At 43.2% G+C, this 26,811-nt stretch overlaps 1 protein-coding gene across 1 annotated transcript in view; it reads right to left on the reverse strand.

Annotated features, from left to right (window-relative positions):
- LOC145403091 (putative E3 ubiquitin-protein ligase HERC1) overlaps nt 1-26,811 on the reverse strand; it is a 597,230-nt gene that overhangs the window by 468,614 nt on the left and 101,805 nt on the right. The window contains 2 exon segments of the mRNA XM_080274923.1: nt 6,972-7,148; nt 18,750-18,886. Coding sequence (XP_080131049.1) covers nt 6,972-7,148; nt 18,750-18,886 — 314 coding nt within the window.

Consider the following 26,811-nt stretch of genomic DNA (forward strand, 5'->3'; position numbering starts at 1 on the left):
TTACTTGATAACCTAAATCATGGGGAAAGGAAAAATATATTTAGGGTGGCAGGTCAGGTGAAGAGGGATAATCGGGATATCATAGGTGAGCAGTGTGTGAAGAATGATGAAGGAAGGGTAGTGGTGAACAGTGAGGATATTAAAGATGCATGGAGAGAGCATTATAACCGGTTGTTGAATGAGGAGTTTGACTGGGACAGGGAAGGTTTGGAGCCAGCAGATCCAGTGTCTGGCCCTTGGCCTTTGATTGATATTGCTACTGTGAGTGAGGCAATAGGCAGGATGAGGGTGGGGAAGGCAGCAGGTGTGTCTGGGTTGACTGCCGAAATGTTGAAGGACTCAGGCAATATAGGGGTGAGTTTAGTCACTGACCTGATAAATAGGATTATTTATGAGTGTGTTGTCCCAGATGATTGGCTGAAGAGTGTAATTGTAAATGTGTATAAAGGGAAGGGTGATGCCCTGGAAAGAGGAAATTATAGAGGTATAAAGCTTTTAGATCAGATAATGAAGGTAATGGAGAGAGTTTTAGAAGGTATGATTAGAGAAAGAGTGAATATTGATGAGATGCAGATTGGGTTTATGCCAGGTAGGGGGACCACTGATGCCATATTCATTGTTCGACAGCTTCAGGAAAAATATACTGGTAGGAGAAGGGATCTTTATTTTGTTTTTGTTGATTTGGAAAAGGCCTTTGACAGAGTCCCTAGAGAGGTGAAGTGGGCAATGAGAAAGCTTGGCTTGGAGGAGTGGCTGGTTAGGGTGGTTATGGCCATGTATGTGGGTGCTCACACCCAGGTGAGAGTGAATGGAGATTTGAGTGATGAGTTTTCCGTGAATGTTGGTGTGCATCAGGGGTCAGTCTTGAGTCCCATGTTGTTTATCATGGTACTTGAAGCCCTTTCACGTGACTTTAGAAACGGACTCCCGTGGGAGTTGTTGTATGCTGATGATTTGGTGTTGATTGCAGAGAATGAAAGGGAGGCGGAGGAAAGGTTTAGGAAGTGGAGAGATGGTATGGGGCACAAGGGTTTAAGGGTAAATGCAGATAAAACAAAAGTGATGATAATTAGGGTTCGTGGTGGTACTGTCAAGGACGAGGGAGTGGCCATGTGCAGTTTGCCACAAGGGTGTGGGAAGTAATTCCATCTTGTGCGGTGTTTGTGATAAATGGGTGCACAAGAGATGTAGTGGTATCAGAGGTAGACTGCGAGATAATGCTGATTTTATGTGTACGGCGTGCCGGGGTGAGCAGGTGGAGATCGTCAGACGTGAAAGGATTGAACTTGCTGGTGAATCTCTTGAGTGTGTGGAAGAGTTTTGTTATTTGGGAGACATGTTGTGTGCTGGAGGTGGGGCTGGAGCTAGCTCTGTGGCTAGGGTGAGATGTGGTTGGAAGAAGTTCAGGGAGCTCTTGCCTCTCCTGACATTGAGAGGGCTCTCCCTACGTGCTAAGGGGTCTTTGTATGCAGCATGTGTTAGGAGTGTAATGCTGTATGACAGTGAGACCTGGGCAGTGAAGGAGGAAGACATTCGCCGGCTCAGACGTACAGAAATGACAATGATTAGGTGGATGTGCAGTGCGTCCCTGCGTCCAAGGCCTGGAGGGGCTGGGTTTACAATGGAAGAGTTGAGAGGTAGGATGGGACTGGAGTGTATTGGTGTTGTGATGAGGAGAGGTAGATTGAGGTGGTTTGGACATGTGGAGAGGATGGGGGATGATAATTGGGTGAGGAAGGTGAGAAGTGTTAATATTCGGGGTGGGGTTATGAGGGGTAGACCGAGAAAGACATGGGACGAGGTCATTAAGTGTGACCTTAGGGTTAAGGGACTGAACAGGGAGGCTGCAATGGATCGTGCAGCGTGGAGAGCCGCCACTAGGTGACCAAGGCCGACACATGCAAGCATGTTGGAGCCTTTAAAAACGAAACGAAAACGAAACGATATAAATACATATATATATAAATACACACACATAGATATATATATATATATATATATACACACACACATAGATAGATAGATAGATAGATAGATATATACATATAAATATATATATATATATAAATACATACATACATATATATATATATATATATATATATATATCTGTCTATCTATCTATCTATTGCCAGATGCCTCAATCCCGTTTGGGATGGCCACAAACAAATCGCCTCCAAGTCGCCCTGTCCCCCGCCATTTCACTGCCCTGCTCCCAACTCACACCCCCGTCTCTCATATACCTCTCCACCCCATCCCTCCATCTCATCCTCGGCCTCCCCCTCCCTCTTCCCCCCTCCACCTCACTCACATACACTCTCTTCGTCAGTCTTTCACCCTCCATCCTCTCCACATGGCCAAACCACCTCAGTGTGTTCCTCATAACGCTTCCTATCACATCCACATCCACACCACAACACTCCTTTATATCCTCATTCGTCAGCCTGTCCCTCCACGTGACTCCACAGGGTCCTCTTAAATAACTCATTTCCAATGCTCTCACTCTTGACTTGTGTCCCTCCAACAATGTCCAAGCTTCACTTCCGTACGTTAGAGTTGGTATCACAATACTGTCATGTAGTAACTTTTTCACTTCCATGCTCACTTCCCTGTTTCTTATCACTGCTTTCAAAGAACCAGCAACCTTTCTTCCCTGCTGTACCCTTTCAAGCACTTCACCCTCCAAACCTCCATCCTTACTCATCACACAACCCAAGTACTTAAACGTACTCACATTTTCCAATTCCTCACCATCCAACCTCGCTGTACATTCACTAACTTCACCTCTCTCACACACACATAGATATATATATATATATATATATATATATATATATACACACACACACATAGATAGATAGATAGATATACTGTATATATATATATATATATATATATATTTATATATATACACACACACAGATAGATAGATAGATAGATATATATATTTATATATATACATATACATACCGTATATATTTTCATCATCATCATCAGCTGTTTGAGTGTCCACTGCAGGAAGACCCTCCTTCTCTTGGATAATGCACCTGCCCATCCGTGCGACAAGGACTTGGTGGCTGAAAATGGGCGCATTAGGTGCATGTTTATGCCACCTAATACGACTGCTCTCATCCAACCAATGGACCAAGGAGAGCTCGTGGCAACGAAGAGGCTGTACCGAAGGAAGTTTTTGGATGAGGACACGCACAGAGAGGGACGGGACACGCGAGGCCAGCAGACTTTGGAAAACATTCGCCGCTACATCAACTCTGCAATCTAAAACTGGGCCAGTGCATGGAAGTCCCTGTCAAGACTCTAGAAAATGGTTGGTCTCGTCTGCTTCTCGGAACGGATGTGGAGCACGATTTCCTAGGTTTTGATGTGGATGATTTCCATGCACGTCTACGTGCACATGGCGACAACGTTGATGTGGACAAAGTGCGTGAGTGGTTGGATGACGACGAGGGCGATCCTGGGTATCAGACCATGTCTGATATCGAGAACGTATCTTCAGTTGCTGGTGTCAGTACCCAACTTGAAGATTCTGACGAGGACAGCGACGATGATGAGGACTCCTCTCAGCGTGACACTACTCCAGCCATCCCCAAGCTGAGCGCACTCCGGGAACATGTAGAGTTCGTTGTCGACTACCTGAAACACCCAGACTGCGACAGGGAGATGGGGCCATTGGGACTTGTGGAGGAAGTGTGCGCTTTCAGACAGCGCATCATTAATCACCAAAATTGTCGTTCCTTGTGTCAATCAACCACTGACAGCTTTTTCAGACCCGTGACCCCCGCTGTGCTCAGCCCTGGCTCCACACCATTGCCTCCCCAAGACAGGCCCTCATCCTCCAAGCCACACCCCAGCACATCAGACACAGTGGAGTTGCCACTGGACGTGAGTTTGCGCCTCTCTTCAGAGTCGTCTTCAATGGGCAGTCCATCACCATGTCCCAGTGACGCACCCCTAGGCCACCTGCATCAGCTACTCTCAGACTCTGACAGTGAATAAACAGAGAGAACTTGCTACTAGACCACACGGGAATTTACAGTGTTGTGCAGTGAAAAAACAGTGCACAGTGTTAAGAAATTAGAATTCTGAGTGCAAAGACTTAAGTGCAGAGTGGAACACTGATTTTTCTGACGTTCAATGGAGCGCAAATTAGACTAGTGTGTGTAGTGTTAAAAAAAATGGATTTATGAGTGCAAAGACTTAAATGCATAGTGCAACATTTATTTCATTAAGGTACAATGGAGCGCAAATTGGAGTAGAGTGTGTAGTGTTAAGAAAATGGATTTATGAGTGCAAATGACTAAGTTCAGTGCAAGACTTCATGTACAGTGTACTGCAGGTGCTTCAGGTACTCTTTTCTACTGTCAGAGTCTGAGAGAAGGCGGATTATTCATCGAGATGGCGAGGGACTTGTTGTAAGTACCCAGAATGTTTCATACTGTGCTGCATTTTCCATACTTACCTCTCAAATCTCATTTCACTCTTTTATGTTCCTTATTGGTGTGAATAGGGTCTTAGGTGCTATGCATGTCCAGTAGGGACATGTTTTTCTGAGTTAGGTTAGGTTAGGATCCATAAGTAACCAGTCCAAGAGACAGGGACTTGTTGTAAGTACCCAGAATGTTTAATATTTATATTCACCTCTAAAACCTCATTCTCTGGATCTTCTGCATTTATTTCAGTCTTTACATCCCTTATTGGTGTGAATTGGGTCTTAAATAGGTGCTATGCATGTCCAGTAGAGAGTTGTATAGGTATTTTTCTGAGTCAGGGTAGGTTAGGGTACATAAGCACAAGTCCAGGAGGCTAGGGCCCACTATCCGGACGGGACCACTTTCCGGACATGCCTTTGGCTCTATTACATGGGATAGTGGAGGGATTACTGTATATATATATATATATATATATACAGTATATACAGGGTGTTTTAAAAAATTTGATATAATTTCGCAACGTAATAACGTTGCCAATTCTCATTCAAATGACCTCAAAATTTAACAGCATGTGTAGAAACAGGTCAAAATTTTATGTTTAATGTTTTATGTTTTTATCTTTTCAGGTATCGAAACGCCATTCACTGGAAAAGGGAAGGCAGTTTGTGTGTAAAAGTATGCTTGAACACAGTCTAACAAGACTGTCCAGCGTACATTTGTGAGAGTTCTCTAAAAATGCACCAACTGCAAAGCAGATCTGGACATGGCACAAAAAGTTCAGAGAGGAAGGGTGTCTGTGCAGGGCAAAAGGATCTGGACAACCACCAGTATTGGAAGAGATGGTCGAGCAGGTTCGAGAAAAACTCTTGCAAAGCCCCAAGAAGTCCATAAGAAGAGCAAGTCTGGAAACCAAGATTCCTAGAATGACAGCTTGGTGTGCCCTGTGGAAACGCTTGCAAATGAAATCCTACAAGCTGCAACTCATTCAGGCCTTAAAGGCAGATGACAAGCGAAAGCACAAACAATTCTGTGTTGATATGCAAGAGAAACCTGAAGAAGACAAGTTCAACAAATGTCTTGTTTTCAGTGATGAGGCCACATTTCATACGAATGGCAAAGTCAACAGGCATAATGTTCGCATTTGGGGCGAAGAAAATCCCCACGCCACAGTTAAGCACAAGAGGGACTCACCAAAAGTGAATGTGTTCTGCGCCATTGCCAAGAATCATCTTCATGGCCCGTTTCTCTTTGAGGGAAATGTGACCAATGATGTTTATCTGCAAATGCTTCAGAACTGGCTACTGGATGAGCTCACTGCAAATGAACATGAAGACTTCATTTTTCAACAGGATGCGACTCCACCTTACTGGAAGCTCACTGTGCAGGTTTATCTCAATGAGAATCTGCCAGGGAGATGGATCAGGCGTGATGGTGATGAAGACAATGTGCTGTTGAAATGGCCGCACACATTGCGATTTTTTTCTCTGGGGCTATATATATATATATATATATATATATATATACACACACACACACATTCAGGTAGGATGCTGCGTCTATATTCCCTTCCCAACAGATATCCTATATGTAACCATCTTGAAGAGCTATCACAAATGACAGTCTTCTTTTATGTTACTAAATCAACAAGCAAACCTGCTGGATATGAGTCACAAGTCCATGTGAACCTCCTCCTGAAGATGGTATTTGTAAACATGCAGATTTTAGAAGAAAACCCACTACTGTATTAGTGAGCCCTCACACCACCATCCTAAACAATGGGTTCTTCTACTCTCCTTGATGCTATCTCATCCTTTACGCATGCCTGCCTGCCCTTCTTCGATAGGCAATGACAAAAAACAGCCAAGCATCGCCAAGTGCTAGAAGTGGTACATTGAAATGCCCCAGCTGACCACGCCACAGCCAATACAACTTGAGATCCACATAGTATATGTGCCCTTGTTGATGATATTTCATCACCACCTTCTTTTCTACCGAGTAAAATGAAGTATCTGAGACCAGGGAGTGACTTATAAGGAGAACTGTAGCTTCCAGGACACTACTGTACATTCCTAGGGTTCACAAACTGAAGGTTTTATTCTAAAACCCACCATTTCACCATAGGTGCAAAAAGGGGAGCAATAACCTCAAAGTTATTAGCGAGTGCCAAACTGTAATAAGCTAAGTACTTTCACCATGGCAGTAGCACTGATAAGGAACACACAATGGTGCTCTGCACCCCGAGTGGAGCTAAGCAGCTGTGGTATCCACCCAGGAACCTAATCTCCTCGTATGTCCCTGCATCTTGCAATGCCAAAGGACCCTGGTCCAGCCGTAGAGGGACAATGTTTACAACAATGGGGCATGTGATCCCTACACAGTGTATGTGTGCTTTACTGTATACTTCCTGCAAGTTGGCTCCATAGAAGCACTTGCTTACCTTTGGTTGACAGGTCTATTCAGTCAGACACACCAGGATTAAGGAACAATGCCAACAACCACAGAAGTGAACCAGGCAACACTAACCTCTGAGTCATGAGTGAGTGCCAAAACGTGAGAATCACCAGCTGAGATGTCTACAATTCTAAGTGCAGCCAGTTCATCAACAGGTCGTGGCCGCAACATGGTGGCCTCCGGTGCCCCTAAGGCCAAGCATGGTCCCGTGCCCCACACCCACACCTGTAAATGGGAGTTGTCACCGGCCTGCACCTGTGGCCAAGCGGGACCAGGTCAGTGTGGTAGTTTACAGGTCAACATTATGCAAAAGAGCCTGTATTCTTGTCTGCTAAGATGACTTGCTAGCATCTCTTTCTTATCAGCTTATTTCTGCATATGGCACACACATATTCTCTCCAGAGTTTTTAATGTAACTAATGTCAGTAATTAAATGATACATATAATATCAAGTTAATAACTAGAGCGCAATATGCAAAAAATAAAACTGCTGAAGAAGATGTGTTAGAAAGCCTCATAGCTGATGAAAATACAGCCCAAGGTCACCACACAAACAGTAAGCAAAATTTCCATTCACCTCAGTTTGTGTCACAGGCCAATTTATTGCAGTGACATGACAATGAATGTGTACTAAAAAAATATATTTTAGTTACAATTAAAGAGACAACTGCAGAAACAAATAAAAATCTTTGTCTTATTTAAAACTTGCCAAAATGCATACCAAAAACTAAATATCCTGATAATTTATCAATTAGCTGCTTACAAGTATATGCATTTGCTTATCAATAAGCTAATGTCCATCAACCACAAAACAAGCACTAAGTGTGCAGTACACTTCACATTCTAGTATAATTAGCAAAAATTTACCAAATAGGAAATGCTTGCACATAGTAAGGTTAAGGAAAGAGTTTGATCTGTAACAGAACCAGACAACACTCAAGGGGCACTATGATTTTAACTCACTTAGCTAGTACAGAAAAACATTATAGTTCAGTAGATAGCAGAGTAACTCTAACTGCTATAACACTGATAAACTCTATTTTGATTGCTTTAACCCCTCAACTGTGACGTACCTTTTGGAAGACATTTCCAGTAGTCTGTAGCGTTTCCTTAACAATCTTGCCAAATTTTTCAAAATTTCTACATTTCTTTATGGTTTGAAGCACACACTTATGCTTGAAGAGTGCCATACAGAAGATGATGTAACCTTTGTCTTGCACAGTGGCAACAGTGATGACTATCTCCACCCACCTGTGTGCTGATGGGCCAACACATGCTCCAGTGATAAAAACATGATGTCTTCAACTTATCACTGTGAGGAAACCAGGGCACCTAAAGGTGTCCAATTTGTTTCCTTTGTAAATAAACTTAATTAACTGTGCATGGATTTTTATTTTTGAATGCTCATCATTTCCATGAAAATTCTTGAATTAAAAAAGATCAATTTTCCCAAATCTCCTGCACCATGTAAGTCCCTTTTAATTGGCATGCCACAGCCTAGGGGTTAATTATGTTTTGTACAGTGTAGTGTCCTTTACAGTATGCAACTGTAATATTAGTCTCCATCATTTCCCTTTGTGTATTTGTCCAGTTTAAAACTGAATACAATGTGGTGCAACTACAGCCATGCTAAGTGATTCTGGAAACAAAACAGCAGTCTTTAAACCTTTCAATCCAGGAATGTCTTCTTTCATTTTATGCAGTACTTGCTTTATACAGATGATTTTATCCAGCTTAAGAGATGTTTTTTGAACTGGAGGAGTTAGAGAGTCTTCACTGACTACTCCATTTTTTGATGACCTTCCTAACTTTAAAATCATCTAGTGGTGTGCTGAGTAAATTGAAAAATACATTACTGGACTGAAGGGGTTAAGGCTTGCTGATGATTGGACCTGAACTAGTATGTTAGAGACCAAACTCATTTATGTGCAACCCAAGGTGGGTGTACTGACAAATTACTATGTACAATGAAGGACAAATGATTGAGGTGTACAGTTTGGGGGAAAAAACTGACCTATTTTTCAAGGCATGTTTGACACATTCCTCTCTGACCAATCATATAACAGATATCTATGGTCTGAGAAATATGTCAAGTTTAAAATCAGTAGTCAGCACAGGACAAATGAGAAGCAGAAAAAGTGAAATAATTGAACTTTTGATCCTGACTGTACACAAAGATGAAAAAGCTATAAAACCAATCCATGCAAACCAATCACCCTCAGCAAACTTCTACAGAAGTTAACATTATATATATCTATATCTATCTATCTATCTATCTATCTATCTATATATATATATATATATACACACACACACACATACAGTATATACAGTGGTCCCTCATGTTTAGCGATTTAATTAGTCTGGCGAAACCATCTTTAATGTGAAATCACTAAATGCGAAGTGTACTTTATATGGGAAAAATATCAGTTAGTCTGCGCTCATCATCCAAGTCAAACTTTTGACCCCCGATTTTCTACTTTAAGTGCTGAAAATGAAACACAGTGTATTAGCAATACATTATACACATACAGTACTGTATGGCTATACATCTACTCACTAGTGAAAAATACCAAATGCTCAGCACTGTGAGAGGAAAAAAAAAAAGAACCCAGGGTCGCCAGACACTCACAACAACGATAACAATGGCAATCTGGTGGCAGATGGGCAGGGCACATCACGCCCCACGTTGCTAAATGTGTAAAACAATCGCTAAATGCGTAGGATTGGTACCTTTTCTAACTTCCTGCTAAATGCGAAAATCACCAACTTGAAACAAGCTAAATGCGAGGGACCATTGTATTTATATATACTGTATATTTATATATATATATATATATATACATATGTGCGTACATATATAGGTAAATGAATAAAGACAAAAAGATGGAGATACAGATAAGTAAATATACAGATGCACAGGTATAGATATAAATATGTTACCATCTAAAACTGAAGCTTAGTAATAAAACCAAATACATGTACTAGGCTTACATGAATAAAAGAAAATATATCAACAAAAAAATTTCAAAATTTCCATTCAAAAAAATAATAATCAGCACATGCAGGACTATATCCTACTGATTATATCTAAAAGTCAGTCAGTTGTAACGTGATGCTCTGGAAGAAGAGAAATACTACACATTAAATTACAGTAAACAATAAGAAAGTGAAAATCAGTGGCTGCAGAGTCAGAAAACATTTTACATCGCTAACATTACAGTATATTTACTAGTTACCAAGTCACCACAACAGATTTAATCATAATTTACAAGTGTCTCTAACTTAATATCTGCATCAATTAAACACCTGCTGAATCTTAACAGGCAATCAGGAGAAGTCTGATTATTTTTCTCATTCCTGGTATACATTCAGTAATGGTTCTTAAAACCTTGGCAACCAACAACTTCAAATAATTTTTCCCTCTACTCAATCCAAGGAGATAACTGATTAAGGAAAGGGTTTAAAACCCCTCTGAACACAATCCAGAACATCTGTAATCATGGGAGTCTTCTAGGGCTCAGTGCATGGGTGAATGATATTTTCAAATACCGAAATGTTCCTAAGGCAAAGAAACTAATCTACTGTAATCTAATTTTAAACTGACACGCCATTTCCTCTTGGGGAATCCCCATAATGGTGTTAGTCATGGTACAGCTGATGTTTTCTAAGGCCTGGAAGTTACACCAATTGCCTAAACCAGCCAATTATTTTCCAACAGTTGCTTGTAGCAGTTGGGCAAAATGAAATCTGAGGTGTGTAATACGATTTATAACAATGCGAGAGTCTCAGCTTGAACACTGACTATGTACAGTCACTCAGTAGATGAATCATCAAATGACTTCTTGTGGCTGAATGTTTCCTGCCTAAAAGTGACAATTATGTGGCCAGGTACCAAACTTGCAGCCACATATCTCTCTCATCGTAGCAGCCCCCAGAATACCTCTTTCAACATTTCCTACAAACTGTCTGCAACTTTCCACTTCTTGGGGCCTTTCCCACCTTCTGGCAGTTTTCTTACCAAAGGCTGACAACCGTGCTATCTTTTCATGGTGTCTGCATTCTGAACACTGCATCTTAAGATCCTGGTATTATATATCTCAGTTAGCTGTGGTAAACAATATGTCATGTGGGTTCTCTCCTTCCCTTTTTCATATAAGAGGTCTGTTCAGAAAGTACTCAACCTTAGGCCCTAAAAAAATAAATAGCTCACCTGTTGAGCTAGGACACTAATCCCCCTCAAACAGTCCCCTCCTGACTTGACACACATAGTCCAGCGTTATTTCTACTGCCAGAAATATTTTTCAAGGTCAATTATTGTTATCTCCCGCACATGCTTCATTGCATTCGTCATGATCTCTTCTCTCATCTCAAACTGGGAACCCTTCAACAGAGTTTTGAGCTTGGGTAATAACCAAAAGTTGTATGAAGCCATGTCTGGTGAGTAGAGAGCCTGCCAGACCTGTGGGATGTTGTGCTTGGCAAAGAATTCCTGAATCAGTTGAGAAGAATGGGCAGGGGTGCTGTCATGATGCAACTTCCAACTTGCCGCTTTTCAAAGGTCTGGTCTCTTCTGTGAAACTGTCACGATGATGACGGATAATACTGAGGTAGTAATGTTTGTTGCCAGCCTGACCTTCTGGTGCGTATTCAGGATGTACAACACCACAGTAGTAGAAAAAAACTGTCAACATGCGAGTGCATTTCACCTTGCTGCGAACCTGTCATGCTTTTATTGGCTGAGGAGACCCCATATGCTTCCACTGGGACGACTGTCCTTTGGTTTCTGGGTCATACCAGCACACCCAAGTCTCATTTCCAGTGATAATGGTCTTCAGAGAGTCTGGATCACGATTTGCACACTCCAACGTGTCATGAGCAATGTTTATCTGAGAGAAGAGATCAAGATGACTGCGACAAAGTACCTGCAGGAGATACTGCAAACCAACTATGAAAAATGTTTCAGGCAGTGGCAAGAACCCTGGGCTACATGTGTCTAGTTAGGAGAGACCTAATTTGTGGGAGATTAGCACATTTGCTCAACAGGTTAGATATTTATTTTTTTGGTCACTGACCTGATAAACATGATGTTGTCCCAGATGAATGGCTGAAGAGTGTAACTGTAAATGTGTACAAGGGAAAGGGTGATGCCCTGGAAAAAGGAAATTATAGAGGTACAAAGCTTTTAGATCAGATAATGAAGGTAATGGAGAGAGTTCTAGAAGGTATTATTAGAGAAAGGGTTAATATTGATGAGATGCAGTTTGGGTTTACGCTAGGCAGGGGGGCCACTACTGCCATATTCATTGTTTGAAAGCTTTAGAAAAAAAACATAGGAAATAAAAGGGAACTGTATTTTGTTTTTCTGATTTGGAAAAGGCCTTTGACGGAGTCCCTAAACAGGTGGTGAAGTGGGCAATAAGAATGATTGGGATGGAAAAGTGGCTCGTTAGGGTGATTATGGCTATGTATGTGGGTGCTCGCACCCAGGTAAGAGTGAATGGAGATTTGAGTGATGTGTTTTCCATGAATGTTGGTGTGCATCAGGGGCCAGTTTTGAGTCCCTTATTGTTTATCATGGTACCTGAAGCCCTCTCACGTGATTTCATAAATGGACTCCCATGGGAGATGTTGTATGCTGATGATTTGGTGTTGACTGCAGAGAATGAAAGGGAGGCAGAGGAAAGATTTAGGAAGTGGAGAGATGGTATGAGGCACAAGGGCTTAAGACTAAATGCAGATAAAACAAAAGTGATGATATCTAGGGTTGGTGGCAGTACTGTCAAAGATGAGGGAGGGTGGCCATGTGCAATTTGCCACAAGGGCATGGGAAGTAATTCCATCTTGTGCAGTGTTTGTGATAAGTGGGTGCATAAGAGATGTAGTTCCCCGAACTGCATCTCTCTGGAACTCGCTTCCCTAGAATTGTTTCCCTTCAAAGTTGAACCTACAGCTGTTCAAGTCTAACTGTTACAGATATTTTATGAACAGAGGACACCAGTAATCTGGTGTATGGATTATTTTATTTTTTTATTCATTTGTTTTTCCTTCCTTTGTTCTGTAAAAAAAAAAAAAAAATGAGAGATAATGCTGATTTTATGAGTGCAGCGTGTTGGGGAGATCAGGTGGAGATTGTCAGGTGTGAAAGGATTGAACTTGCTAGTGAGTCTCTTGAGTGTGTGGAAGAGTTCTGTTATTTGGGAGACATGTTATGTGCTGGAGGTGTGGCTGGAGCTAGCTCTGTGGCTAAGGTGAGAAGTGGTTGGAAGAAGTTCAGGGACCTGTTACCTCTCTTGACACTGCGAGGGCTCTCCCTATATGCTAACGGGTCTTTGTATGCAGCAGGTGTTAGGAGTGTGATACTGTATGGTGGTGAGACCTGGGCAGTAAAGGAAGAGGATATTCACATGCTCAAACATACAGAAATGACAATGATTAGATGGATGTGCAGTGCGTCCCTGCGTGCAAGGCCTGGGGGGACTGGGTTTGCAATGGAAGAGTTGAGAGGTAGGATGGGACTGGACTGTAATGGTGTTGTGATGAAGAGAGGCAGATTGAGGTGGTTTGGGCATGTGGAGAGGATGGGGGATGATAATTGGGTGCAGAAAGTGAGAAGCGTTATTACTGAGGGTGGGGTTGCAAGGGGCTGACCAAAAAAAGACGTGGGACGAGGTCATCGATTGTGTCCTCAGGGTTAAGGGACTGAACAGGGAGGCTGCCATAGATCAAGCAGCATGGAAAGCCGCCATTAGGTGACCAAGGCCGACACATGCAAGCATGTTGCAGCCTTCAAAAATGAAACAAATTGAATGAATGTGGTTTAGTGGGTTACTGCGGCACTCCAATCGGATTAAGCTGGTGAAGGCTTATAACCATGGGGTGGTTGTAGTTATTGCTCACGTAATGCCACTCAGGGATGAGTGAGGCTGGTCACTCTCATCTTAAATGTCAGGACCAAGTAGCCTAGCCCCGGGCTCCTATGCTCCTCATAGGGCAACATAGGATTGGATGATGATGATGATGATGATGATGATGATAATGATATATATATATATATATAGGGGCGCTCACCATCCACTCACTCGATGTAATGCTGCTGTCGGGTGTCTGCCCTTTCCTCTCCTCCACCCATCTTTCCTTCCATCCTCTTCTGTCTTTCTTTCCTTCATTCGTTCCATGTCCTTCTGCCTACGGGTAACTTTACACTCCCTCTTCTGTCTTTCTTTCCTCTTCCTTCTGCCTGTGGGTGGCTCTACACTGAGTGACAAGCCAAATGGTTTCCTGTACACCAGGAAACCATTTAATATGCTGGGTGGTAACCATATAACCAAATTTTGGCGCATGGTGGTTTAGTCGGTAATTATTGTGCTCCAATCGGTTTGAGCCAGTGAAGGTTCATATCCAAGGGATGGTTGGGGTTGATTGCTCATGTAATGCCACTCAGGGATGAGTGAGGCTGGTCACTCTCATCTTAAATGTCAGGACCAACTTGCCTAGCCCTGGGCATCTATGCTCCTCATGAGGCAATGTAGGATTGGATGATGGATGGATGGATATATATCTATATCAATATCTATCTATCTATCTATCTACATATAGACAGACAGATAGATGGATAGATAGATATCCATCCATCCATCATCCAATCCTACACTGCCCCATGAGGAGCGTACGTTAGTGCAATATTCATCCAACCATCCATCCAATCCTATGTCGCCCCATGAGAAGAGTAGGAACCCAGGGATAGGCAAGTTGGTCCTGACGTTTAAGATGAGAGTGACCAGCCTCACTCATCCCTGAGTGGCATTATGTGAGCAATAAACCCCAACCACTTCTTGGATATAAACCTTCACCGGCCCAATCCGATTGGAGCACTTTAATTTCCCACTAAACCACCAGGCACCATAATTTGGTTATATGGTTACCACCCACAATAGTAAAGAGTTTCCTGGTATACAGGAAGTGGAGGGGAAATTGTTGAGTGCTGTGAAGAGTATGTACGAAGGAGCTAGGGCTACGGTGCGAGAAGATGGTGAGCTGAGTGTGTTCTTTGATCTCAATGTGGGGCTGAAACAGGGTTGTGTGATGTCTCCATGGCTGTTTAATATATACATGCATGGGGTTGTAAAGGAGGTGCAAGGTAGGGCAGTGGATGTGGGGGTGGTCCTAATGAATGATGGTGAGATTTGGAAGATTCTGGTGTTGCTGTTTGCTGATGATACAGTATTGCTGAGTGAAGATGAATGGGAGTTGAATGGTTTGGTGAATGAATTTGGGACAGTGTGTAGGAAGAGGAATCTGAAAGTTAATGTAAACAAGAGTAAAGTTATGGTGTTTGAGAGGAATGAAGACACAGAATGTGCAGTGAGGTTGGATGGTGAGGATATGGAGAATGTGAATGCATTCAAGTAATTGGGCAGTGTGATGAGTAAGGACAGAACTTTGGGGGATGAAGTGCGTGAAAGGGTACAGCAGGGAAGGAAGGTTGTTGGTTCACTGAAAGCAGTGATGAGAAACAAGGAGGTGAGTATGGAAGTTAAGAAGTCACTGCATGACAGTATTGTGATCCCTACCCTGACGTATGGAAGCGAGGCGTGGACCTTGCAAGAGGGGAACAAGTCAAGAGTGCGAGCAGTGGAAATAAGTTACTTGAGAGGAGCATGTGGAGTGACATGGAGGGACAGGTTGACGAATGAAGAAGTGAAGGAACGTTGTGGGGTGGATGTGGATGTGGCTGAGAAGATTAGGGGAAATACACTGAGGTGGTTTGGATATGTGGAGAATATGGAGAATGAAAGACTGACTAAGAGGGTGTATGTAGGTGAGGTGGAGGGAGGCAGAGGGTGGGGTAGACCGAGGATGAGGTGGAGGGATGGAGTTGAGAGGTATATGAGGGGGGGGGGAGTGAGCTGGGGGGAGGGTAGTCAAATGGTGGGTGACAGAGTGACTTGGAAGCGTTTTATCTGCGGCCACCCTTTGCGGGATTAGGGCGTCGGGCTACAGATAGATAGTATACAGGAAACCATTTGGCTTGTCACCCATAGGCAGAAGGAAGAGGAAAGACTTTATATTATTCTAAGCTGGGTGGTAGGCTAGAGCACTCCAAGTGGACATGGTCCTTACAGTTCTAACATCAAGGATAGCTAGGGCTTATTGTGCACATAATGCCATTTATGAGACATTGAGTGGGTAACCCCGCTGTACTTGTCTCGCATGAGTAGCCTGGCCCCTGGCTCTTATGCTCTAAAAAATAGGTGGGGGGGGGGGTTGGAGGAGGGCAATAATGGATTGAATGATGAGCTGACTATGCCTTATACTTTTGTGCAAAACATGCTGTGAGAAAAATCAGAAGATATCTACTGTATTTGTTTATATCGATTTTCTTAACACAACTAATAAACAAAATTGACATTTGCCAAGCTTCAGACCTCATATACGACACAATGAAGGTTTGCAGGTGCTAAGGTGCAAGCCTCGTACGAAGTACAATTCACATTACTGTAGTTATAAAACAATGACTTAACCCCTAAACCGCGGGCTTGTTTTTGCTTGACATGCGTGTCTCACGGGCATATTCGTGCTCCGACAGACTCTCTAAAAATATCTGCCAAAAATCAGTTATTAGTCCTACAATATTAAAATTAAATATGCATATAGTACATACCTTCAGCTTTCTCCTGGGATGTTTGCTGAGCCTTCGTCAAGTACCGTAGGACTTGTGGAGACCTCTGAAGTTGGGTAACGAAGTCTCCACTTTACACTTCCCGACAAACCGTAATATGATTACCACAGCCTGATATTATCACTAGAAACACTAATCTATGATTCTCAAATAGTTTGGAATCCATACTAAAAAAAAAAAAAAAAAAACACACTGTGAAAGCAATGAAAATTACGAGCGCGTATGACCTTCCCACTTGCACTCGTTCGCTGCTGGTGTTCTGTCATTTATTATTCATAAAAACACTCACACTTTATATTTCTATTACTATGTAACACTTATATATATCTACAGTCTTTATCCATAAGTTTCCTTCAGTAATAGTAGTTTATTGTTGCCGTAGGCATTCAATTTCTCTTTCAGTAAAATACGTAGCATTCACTTTCTCATCCTGTATACTAGCGTTGAGAGTGAATCTGTCACCTTCACTTCCACTTTCATAACTCATAGTATTCATACATGCTAGAGTGAAACTTTCACTTTCATTACTCCTAGTATATATACTCGTATTCTTGTACAGTATTCCAACTCATTTACATTTCTATTTACATTCTCTATTTTATTTACATTATTTCATTTCTATTTTATTTACACTGTGTTATGCACTGTCACTTGCGAAAACTATTTTCTACTGTTCACTTATATTTACATTCATTGCTTTCACTTGCTGTTTACACATTATTTACACATTATTTACATTTCCACTTGCACTGTTTTATTCACCAGAAAGATCGTAGTCACTCTCTATCGTTTTCATTGACAAATTAGCCAGCTGACGTTCCACAGCAGTCACTGAGCCCTTTACCTCTTTCCACACGAGGTTTAGTAGGGGGTAGAGGTAACAGGGCCTTTTGCATGGGGCTAAAAAGCGGCGGAATTGGACAGGTGCAAATTCAACGTTCTTTCACCTTGAAAGACAACAGTAAACTGAATACAGTGTGGTGGCCTGCCTAGGGGGAGTGCAATCTTGCCAATGGCAGCTTGGTGACAGCTGCTAATATATACGCTATGAAATAATTGGCAGGAAATCTAGACAATACATATTGAATTACGTAGTTCCAGGTGAATGTAAATATCACTTAGGCTTCTCCCTTCCTTTCTTACATGTATTTTTATTACGAGAATAGATTATACAGCATTTTTCAAGGGGAAATAAACAGCGAAAATTAGCAAACGAGTGCATGTGAGGTGTTGACAGGTGATAATTAGCCAATTCCAGGTGTATGGCATTCTCACTTACCTTGTTTCTTTTTTGTATATATTATTTGGTATAAGAATAGGGCATAGGGCTTATTTCAATGGGTGAAATCAGTGGAAAATTCCAGGGAAGATTTATTTAGCGTAGCACAGCCAGGCAGGCGAGAGGAGAGGGTAATGGAGGGGAGGTAGGGAGGGGAGTCAAGAACGGGGAGAAATGACTAAATTGTCAACAATGGATGGGAGCACAGATGAGATTAGGAGTGCTGACTAGTGTTGGACATTGGCAGTACTGATAGATGATACAAGCCACCACTTGAAAGCCCGGGCAAATTCAAAATAACCCAGAATCACAAAAGTGACGCCCCGCGGTATGATCCTTTGCTCCCAAGCGTCACGAAAGTGACGCCCTGCGGTTAAGGGGTTAAGGGGGGTCAACTATCTTACAAGGAATCGGGCCGAAAGGGATTAATAGTTTTACTGTACAGGTCTTGTATCGGTTTGCTTTTATTTTGTAAAGCTATTTTCTGGCCAAAACACTACAAGGAGACTTACTATAATATTTGTAAGCATAACAAATGAAATTAACACTGTTGTTTCATGTGGTTGTTCTGAAATCATGTGATGAACATGATATCTTGCTTACAGGAAAAAAAAACAAGAAAAAAATCCATCATGTGTACTGTACATATAATAATAAACTGTACTGTATATATTTATTTACCTGCCATAAATATATCACAAGACCATACACATATTTAATAAACATTCACAAATATAAGGCTTCACTTTTACCCTTGCAGAACCAATTCAGATCATATATACCATGACAAATAAATTTGTATACAGTCTCAAGATATGCATCATATCATCCTGGCTCAATTAAAACCTATGAGACTACTGTATCTACATGATTATCCTAAATTGCCTACCTGTCCATGAGCAGCCAGAGCAAGAGAGACCTGTGTGCCAGTGGTCAGCTTGCGTACAGTCAGCCCCTGCAGCGCCTCCACCACCCTTGGCCGATAAACCTTTCCTGTGTCACCATGTCCAAGCTTCCCATGGTCACCTGGGAAGGGAAGAGGAATAAATTAGAGGTACTAATATAATAAATTTCACACACACACACACACACACACACACACACACACATACACACACTGAGAATAGCTTTTAATTTTATAGATGAAGATGTGCTGAGAGATATAATAGTGTCTATGATAATACCACAACTTCAGTATGCAGCAGTGATATAGACACCTCGTTTAAAGAAACATGAATAAACTCGAAAAGATACAAAGGATAACCACAAAGATGATCCAAATTTGTGAGAGACTCCTATGAAGAAACACTAGAGAAGCTAAAACTGACCACATTATGGGAAAGGAGATAGAGAACAGACATTTGATTATGACATAAAAGATGTCAGAGGTCTAAAGCAATTGGACAGAGAGATCTTTTTGCAATGGATGATGGAATGACAAGAGGGCATGAATACAAATTAAGGAAGAGCAAGTGTTTCAACGATGTAAAAAAAATTTAGTTTCCCGAACAGAAGTATGCAATATGTGGAATGGACTGGCAGAGGTGGTGGTGTAGGCAAAGAATATCCATGTGCTTAAAACTAGAATGAATAGGAGTAGATATGAAGGCAGGACAATACAAGCTTACCTCAAATACTGCACATTACAACTACAGTCAACTTGTATATACAGTATTGTGGGTTTGTTAGTCATGGTTTTCTAATTCACGGTACTGTCTTTTTCCAGCCAAACCATGACTGCTTCATGTGTCACGGTAACCAATTTGATAACCATGGTCGCTGTCCCAAGTGACTCATTTTCGAGGAGTTTTCCGCATTGCAGCATCGTTTATGCTAGTCGGGGCCGGAAGCCAATCATATTCAAGCATGACAAGCCAATCACAAGGACAAGGCAGCCTTCTTGGCCACCTTCTTCAAGTTCCAGTTTGGTACCCTTACTCCACTTCCAGGTCCCCAGCAGGTGCTCGGAGTCACTCAGGCTGGCATCTCCTCCCCTCCCCCTGCAGACCTGGCCTCCTCATTTACCCAGGTAGAGCTTTCCTCTGCTCTGCAAGCCTCACCACCTAAGAATGCCTGTAGCCTGGATTCTGTCCCCACCAAGTTTCCAGTCCATCTCCTCCTCGCCTATCAGGTCTCTCTCCTTGACATCTTTAATGACAGCTGGGCACTAGGGATCTTCCCTTCCTGCTGGATAGCCTTTACCTCTTCCCTTTCCCAAAACCAGGGAGGGAACCTTCATCTTCAGCTTCATACAAACCAACAATACTGTTCTCCAATGTCAGGAAGGTGCCTGAAAGGAAGGTGTGCCAACAGCTTTCCTGGTGGCTTCAGCATGACCGCCACTTTTCTAAGAGTCAGTTTCTGTTCTGGGAGAGGCACATCTGAAGTCCTCCTCCAGTTTGACCATCACATTCACTAGACATACTGTCACTAGCAGGAATTCCTGGCAAAAATTTGTGAATCTCCAGGAGGCCTTTGACTGCCTCCCACAACAGCATCCTTTATAAGTTGCATTATCTTGTCATGGGCTCTTCACTAGGCTGGGTCCAAAAATTTTTTGGATGGGTACTCCTTCTGTATTTCCCTTGGGAGGTACTTGCTCCTCCCGCACCCCAATCAGGCGGGAAGTACCGCGAGGCTCCGTTCTTTGTCCCCTTCTTTTTTATGTCTTCATGTCTGACCTTCCCCATCCTCTTGGAGTATCCATCTTGATCTAAGCTGACGATAATCACCACTTGCACAACACGCGATCCTAGTGCGCGAAACTTACATAAAACGGAAGGCAAAACCTGAGGCCCAAAATTGGTCACAACGCGAAAATGACAGACATAACGTGGGTGGAAGAAGCTGGCCATTTTTTTGAAAACCGTACTACTTTCCAACGACAGAGACAATATGGCCAGAGACCCCAAATTATGGTTCAAACAGTCATAACACGGAAAAGTAGGGTCAAAAAGTGGTGGGAACAGATATAACACGGCCAGTGATCGTCACATCGCGGGTTGCATCAGCCAATGACATGGTTGTCACGTGTCTGCGTGGGCTGTTGTCATGGTCCACTGAGCATTCCTGCCCCAGTTGTGCCTACCCTCTCCCCTTGGTCTGGCTGCACATGTGCTCTGTGCGATCTTTGCTCTTTTTTGTGGCCTCCACTCCACCTCCCACCAGCAAGCCCACAACCTCTTCCATTCAGGGTGGGGAATCCTCTAGTGTTTGTATGTAATGAAGTCTTTATTAGGTAGGTAAATGTCCCCGACATTCTGAGGGTAGGAACATGGAATGTGAGAGGAGTGAATGATGAAGTGAAAGAGAGAGAGATTGTTCAGGTGCTTGAGGATGCAAAAGTGGATATATGTGGATTGACTGAAACTAAATGGGAAGGTGAAAGGATGAGAGAATGGGAATACGGTGTAGGTATATGAGCGGGAGTCAGTGAGAATGAGAGGGCAAGAGAGGGAGTATGTCTGATGATAAGCAAGTGAATGAGAGGGCAAGAGAGGGAGTATGTCTGATGATAAGCAAGAAGTGGAAGGAGAATATAAGAGAGTATGGAACAGTGGGTGCAAGGATTGTATGGGTGAGGATGAAAGTAGGTATACAAGCATGGGCGATTGTATGTGTGTATGCTCCAACAGAGGATCGAGTGGCAACAGTGAAAGATGAGTTTTGGGTGAGAGTAAAAGCATGTATGGACAAGTTTGAGAGGAGCGAGAGAGTGCTGTTGATTGGAGACATGAATGACAAAGTTGGGAGTGTACGAGTGGATGGAGTGGTTGGTCAGTGGGGTGTGCCAGCTGAAGTAGATGGGAATGGTAGTGCTTTGGTGGACATCTGTGCTGGTAAGGGGTTGGCAATAGCCAACACCTACTTTCGTCATAAGATGATCCACCGGTATACATGGAGAGTAATGAGGAGGATGGATGGTGAACTTGTTGAACAAAAGGCAATGATAGACTACGTGTGTGTGGATGAGCGAATGAGAAGACAAGTGTTGGATGCAAGGGTGTGGAGAGGGTGGGGGAATGGAGTCTCGGACCATCACTTAGTGATGGCCAAGGTAGAGCTGCAAAGAAAGTGGTTGAGGAGACGAAGGGGAAGACAGGAGGAAGCAGCTCCTGTGAGAAGAGTGGAGAAATTGCAAGATAGTGAGAAAATGACAGAGTATAAGAGCATAGTGGAAGAAAGATTGGGAAGGTATGAGCTAGAGCAGATGGAAGGGGTGGAAGACGTATGTAAGATATTCACGGAAGAGATAAGCGCAGCATGTGAGGCGGTTTGTGGAGTGAGGAGGAGATGCAAGGGTGTGCAAGGGACAGCATGGTGGAATGATGAGGTGAAACGAGCTGTGGAACAAAAGAAGAAGGCATATGGTGAATGGTTGGCGAATAGAGGTAGGGGAGAAGATGAGAGAGAGAAGAGAGAGGTATATGTGAGCAGGAGAAGGGAGGTTAAGAGACTGGTGAAGGAGAGTAAGAAGAAAGTGGATGAAGAGTTTGGGAGGAATCTGAGTGTGAAATGGAGGGAGAGTAAGAAATTGTTTTGGAAGGAGGTAAAGAAAGTAAGGCAGTGTGAAAGGGGAAATAGTAGGGCAGTGAAAGATAGGAATAATAGATTGTTGGTGGAGAAGAGAGAGAAATTGAGGAGATGGAAGGAGCACTTTGAGAATTTGTTGAATGTAGAGAGTGAGAGCAGTGTGAGTATAAGTGGTTGGGGAATGGCTGGGAGAAGACGAGATGAGAGGAGGGAGGAAGAGATCAGTAGGGCGGAAGTAGTGGAAGCGATGAAGAAGATTAAGCTGGGAAAGGCCCCAGGAATTGATGGAGTGTGTGGTGAAATGCTTAGGTATGGGGGTGAGATTGTTGTGGAGTGGATATGGAAGTTGTGTAGATTGGCTTGGGAAGAGGGAAGGGTTCCAGAGGACTGGAAATCAGGTATAATTGTTCCTCTGTACAAAGGAAAAGGGGAGAGAGAAGTATGTGGTAACCATAGGGGTATTTGCCTTCTTAGTGTGACTGGTAAAATATATGGTAGAATACTCATTGATAGGGTTAGGCATATGACAGAGGAGCTAGTTGGAGAAGAACAAGGGGGATTTAGGAAGGGAAAAGGGTGTGTAGATCAGATATTTGTTCTAAGATGTTTAGTGGAGAAGTATCTAGAGAAGGGAAGGAAAGTGTATGCTGCCTTCATGGACTTGGAGAAAGCTTATGACAGAATAGACAGGCAAGGTATGTGGAAGGTATTAAGAATATATGGAGTGGAGGGGAAATTGCTGAGTGCTGTGAAGAGTATGTACGAGGGAGCTAGGGCTACGGTGCGAGTGGATGGTGAGCTGAGTGAGTTCTTTGATCTCAATGTGGGACTGAAACAGGGGCGTGTGATGTCTCCATGGCTGTTTAATATATACATGGATGGGGTTGTAAAGGAGGTGCAAGGTAGGGCAGTGGATGTGGGGGTGGCCCTAATGAATGAGGGTGAGATTTGGAAGATTCTGGTGTTGCTGTTTGCTGATGATACAGTATTGTTGAGTGAAGATGAATGGGAGTTGCAAGGTTTGGTGAATGAATTTGGGACAGTGTGTAGGAGGAGGAAGCTGAAAGTTAATGTAAACAAAAGTAAAGTTATGGTGTTTGAGAGGAATGAAGTCACAGAGTGTGCAGTGAGGTTGGATGGTGAGGATATGGAGAATGTGAGTGCATTCAAGTACTTGGGTAGTGTGATGAGTAAGGATGGAACTTTGGGGGATGATGTACGTGAAAGGATACAGCAGGGAAGAAAGGTTGTTGGTACACTGAAAGCAGTGATGAGAAATAGGGAGGTGAGTATGGAAGTCAAGAAGCCACTGCATGATGGTATTGTGATCCCTACCCTGACGTATGGAAGCGAGGCGTGGACCTTGCAAGAGGGGAACAAGTCAAGAGTGAGAGCAGTGGAAATGAGTTACTTGAGAGGAGCATGTGGAGTGACGTGGAGGGACAGGTTGATGAATGAAGAAGTGAAGGAACGTTGTGGGGTAGATGTGGATGTGGTTGAAAAGATTAGGAGAAATACACTGAGGTGGTTTGGACATGTGGAGAGAATGGAGAATGAAAGACTAACTAAAAGGGTGTATGTACTGTAGGTGAGGTGGAGGGAGGGAGAGGGAGGGGTAGACCGAGGATGAGGTGGAGGCATGGAGTTGAGAGGTATATGGGGAGGGGGGGTGAGTTGGGGGGAGGGGAGTCAAATGGTGGGTGACAGAGTGACTTGGAGGCGTTTTGTCTGCGGCCACCCTTTGCGGGATTAGGGCGTCGGGCTATAGATAGATAGATAGAAATGTCCCGGAATAAAAAAAAATGAAAATTGCCCCAAACGGTGAACTTGAGACTGGCTTGGGTACCATGAAACCCTTTAACATGTAATCATATGGCCCTATAATGAAGAATTTTCATAAAATGGGAGCTTCAGGATACAACATTCCAGCATTATGTGAGTGGTGACTTTATATCCATCCTCTGTGGTGTTGCCTCATTATGGATGGCCCAACATCACCTTCAACAAGCTGTGGATGCTTTTGCCACCTGGGCTGCTGAGTGGGGCTAACAATTAACATGCACAAAAGTGGACTTATGTGCTTCAGCCATTTGAGGTGCCTGGACATCATGAAGTGTGCTGACAGAGTTTGCTGGGGTGCAGACAGAAGTACTGTACTCTGCCTATACCTGGTGTTCATCCAGAACAAGCTCTCATATGGTTCCTCCCTTTATGGATCAGCTGCTCACTCTCACCTCAGTAAGTTGGATGTTATCCAGAACACAGCACTTTATATTAACCTTGGTGCTTTCAGGTCCACCTCTGTTGTTTCATTTCACATGGAATCTGGGGTGATGCCCCTCTCCATCTATCGCATGGAGTAGGACGTCGGCTGCTCCACTGCATTTCTGCTCATCCCTCCAGCCACCCTGTCTCCACCCTCTACTGCCTATCCATGTCCTTCACTAGCCCCCCGGCTTGCCTTGAGTGCAATTACCCTTCTTTCTCTGCAGCATCCAGGCCTGACACACCCTGTCCCTTGATCTTCCCCAGCTCACCCCAGTGGCCGCTCTTCCCCATCCCCCCTTGGATGGATTCATCTGTGATTACCTCCCCTTATCTCCTGGTCCTGTTTCAGAAGTCAGCTGACGAAGTCTTGGCACAGCAACTCATTCTTAACATGGACTCCCATATTTTATGGGAACTCCTTTAGAATTTACACAGGTGGGTCCCACTCCCCCCTGCCCCCCCCATCATCCTTTGCCTCAACTGCCTACTTTGAGGGCCTTTCCTTATGCAAAGTTTGGTCTTTCAATGGGCAGCATGATGTAGCCATCCACCAGGGACTTGAGTTTGTACGGACCTTCCTCCACCCCCAACTGGTGGTTTTGTATGCTGACTCACAGTCCTCACGTACCTTCCTCCTATCAGATTGTTCGCTGACTCATGTCAAACTAGTCCATGCCATTTTGGTGTACTTCATTCTCCTTGCCCCTCCCCCCTGGCATTTCTGCCTTCAGTGGATCCCCTCATATGAAGGCATTCGTGGCAGTGAAACTGCTGATGCAGCAGCAAGGCAGGTGCTGACCTCCAGCATGCTGGTAACTAAGGCACCTGATTTTGCCTATTCCCTAATCTCGCATTCAGTGCCTGCATGTCGTACTGGAATGCAAACCTTGGGACTGACCTCGCTGCCTCCCACCTGGGGCGTTATCGTACTGACTCCTCTCCACGTCCTTGGGTTTGCCACCCGTCAGGATGTTGATGATGCAATCACAATGTTGAGGCTGGACCTCATGGGCCTCGCAAGTCACCTGTACCATCTGGATATGATGGAGCACCCTTGGTGCCAATAGTGTCCCCAGGTTGAAGAGACCATAGAACACTTCAATTTGCAGTGCCCAAGGTTCTACTCCCTTTGAACACTCTAAACAGACTGCCTGGCATCTATGCGAGGTTTCAACCAGTCTCTTCACATCCTCTTTGGAGGTGGGGAGTGGACCCTCAGTTGCAGAAACATGCAACTGACTTCAACCATAAATACAGGCAGCTCTCCTACATTTAATGTAAGACCCTAATCAGTTTGCACTGGATGGGCACTGGGCTGTTATTTTGGCTGTGTCCCTCACTCACACAAGAAGCAGAATAACTTCAATACCATAAAAACATCAGAAAAATAAGGAAAACAAACTTTAAAGCTAAGGTAACATGGGAACATTTTCAAGCACCAGCAATCCAAAGGGCAATAGCAAGAGCAATGAAATTCTTTTAAAAGATGGTCATATGAGTCATTCTATCACAGCAAGAAAAAACAAGTAAGTGTTGCCGTGCGAATCAGATGAAGGATCATTGTTTCCTGCTAAATTTTACTCATACGAATAAAGTGATGATAAACACGAAGGATACTGCTGCTCCATCTATGCTGGTACTTATACAGTAATAGATCTAAAGAAGTGGTATACTACAATAAAATTTTGTTAAATCTCAAGCAGCTTTCTAGATGGGAGACTGAAAAGAGTTACTATCAACTGGCCACAGCTTAATCTGGAGAAGCCACAAATCATGATGTAGCGGATACAACTAACCTGTTGGGTGTAGTTTTTCATGTTTTACCAACATGAGAAATCTGTGATCGTGAGTGAGCAGTCGGCTTACATGTAAACAAATGTTGGTAAAACCAACATCCATTGGTATTTTAAAAATTATGAGTATTTTTTAAATAATATTAATGTTATAAGAATATTCATCACAAAATGAGCATTACAACTTGTGTACTTAATTACAGTATATATTATATGGATGGATGGATAATATTGGCACTGACTTGACCTCCACTACTGTTGAAAGTTTCCTTGCTCGAGATGGACACACTCATCTGCAAATCCTTCCAAAATAATCGTCCAGAAATCTTCCTACTGACCTTATATTGAGAAAAAGAG

The sequence above is a fragment of the Coenobita brevimanus genome, chromosome 60, assembly GCF_032717465.1.
Source record: "Coenobita brevimanus isolate Jiangsu-jjx chromosome 60, ASM3271746v2, whole genome shotgun sequence".
Lineage (NCBI taxonomy): Eukaryota > Metazoa > Arthropoda > Malacostraca > Decapoda > Coenobitidae > Coenobita > Coenobita brevimanus.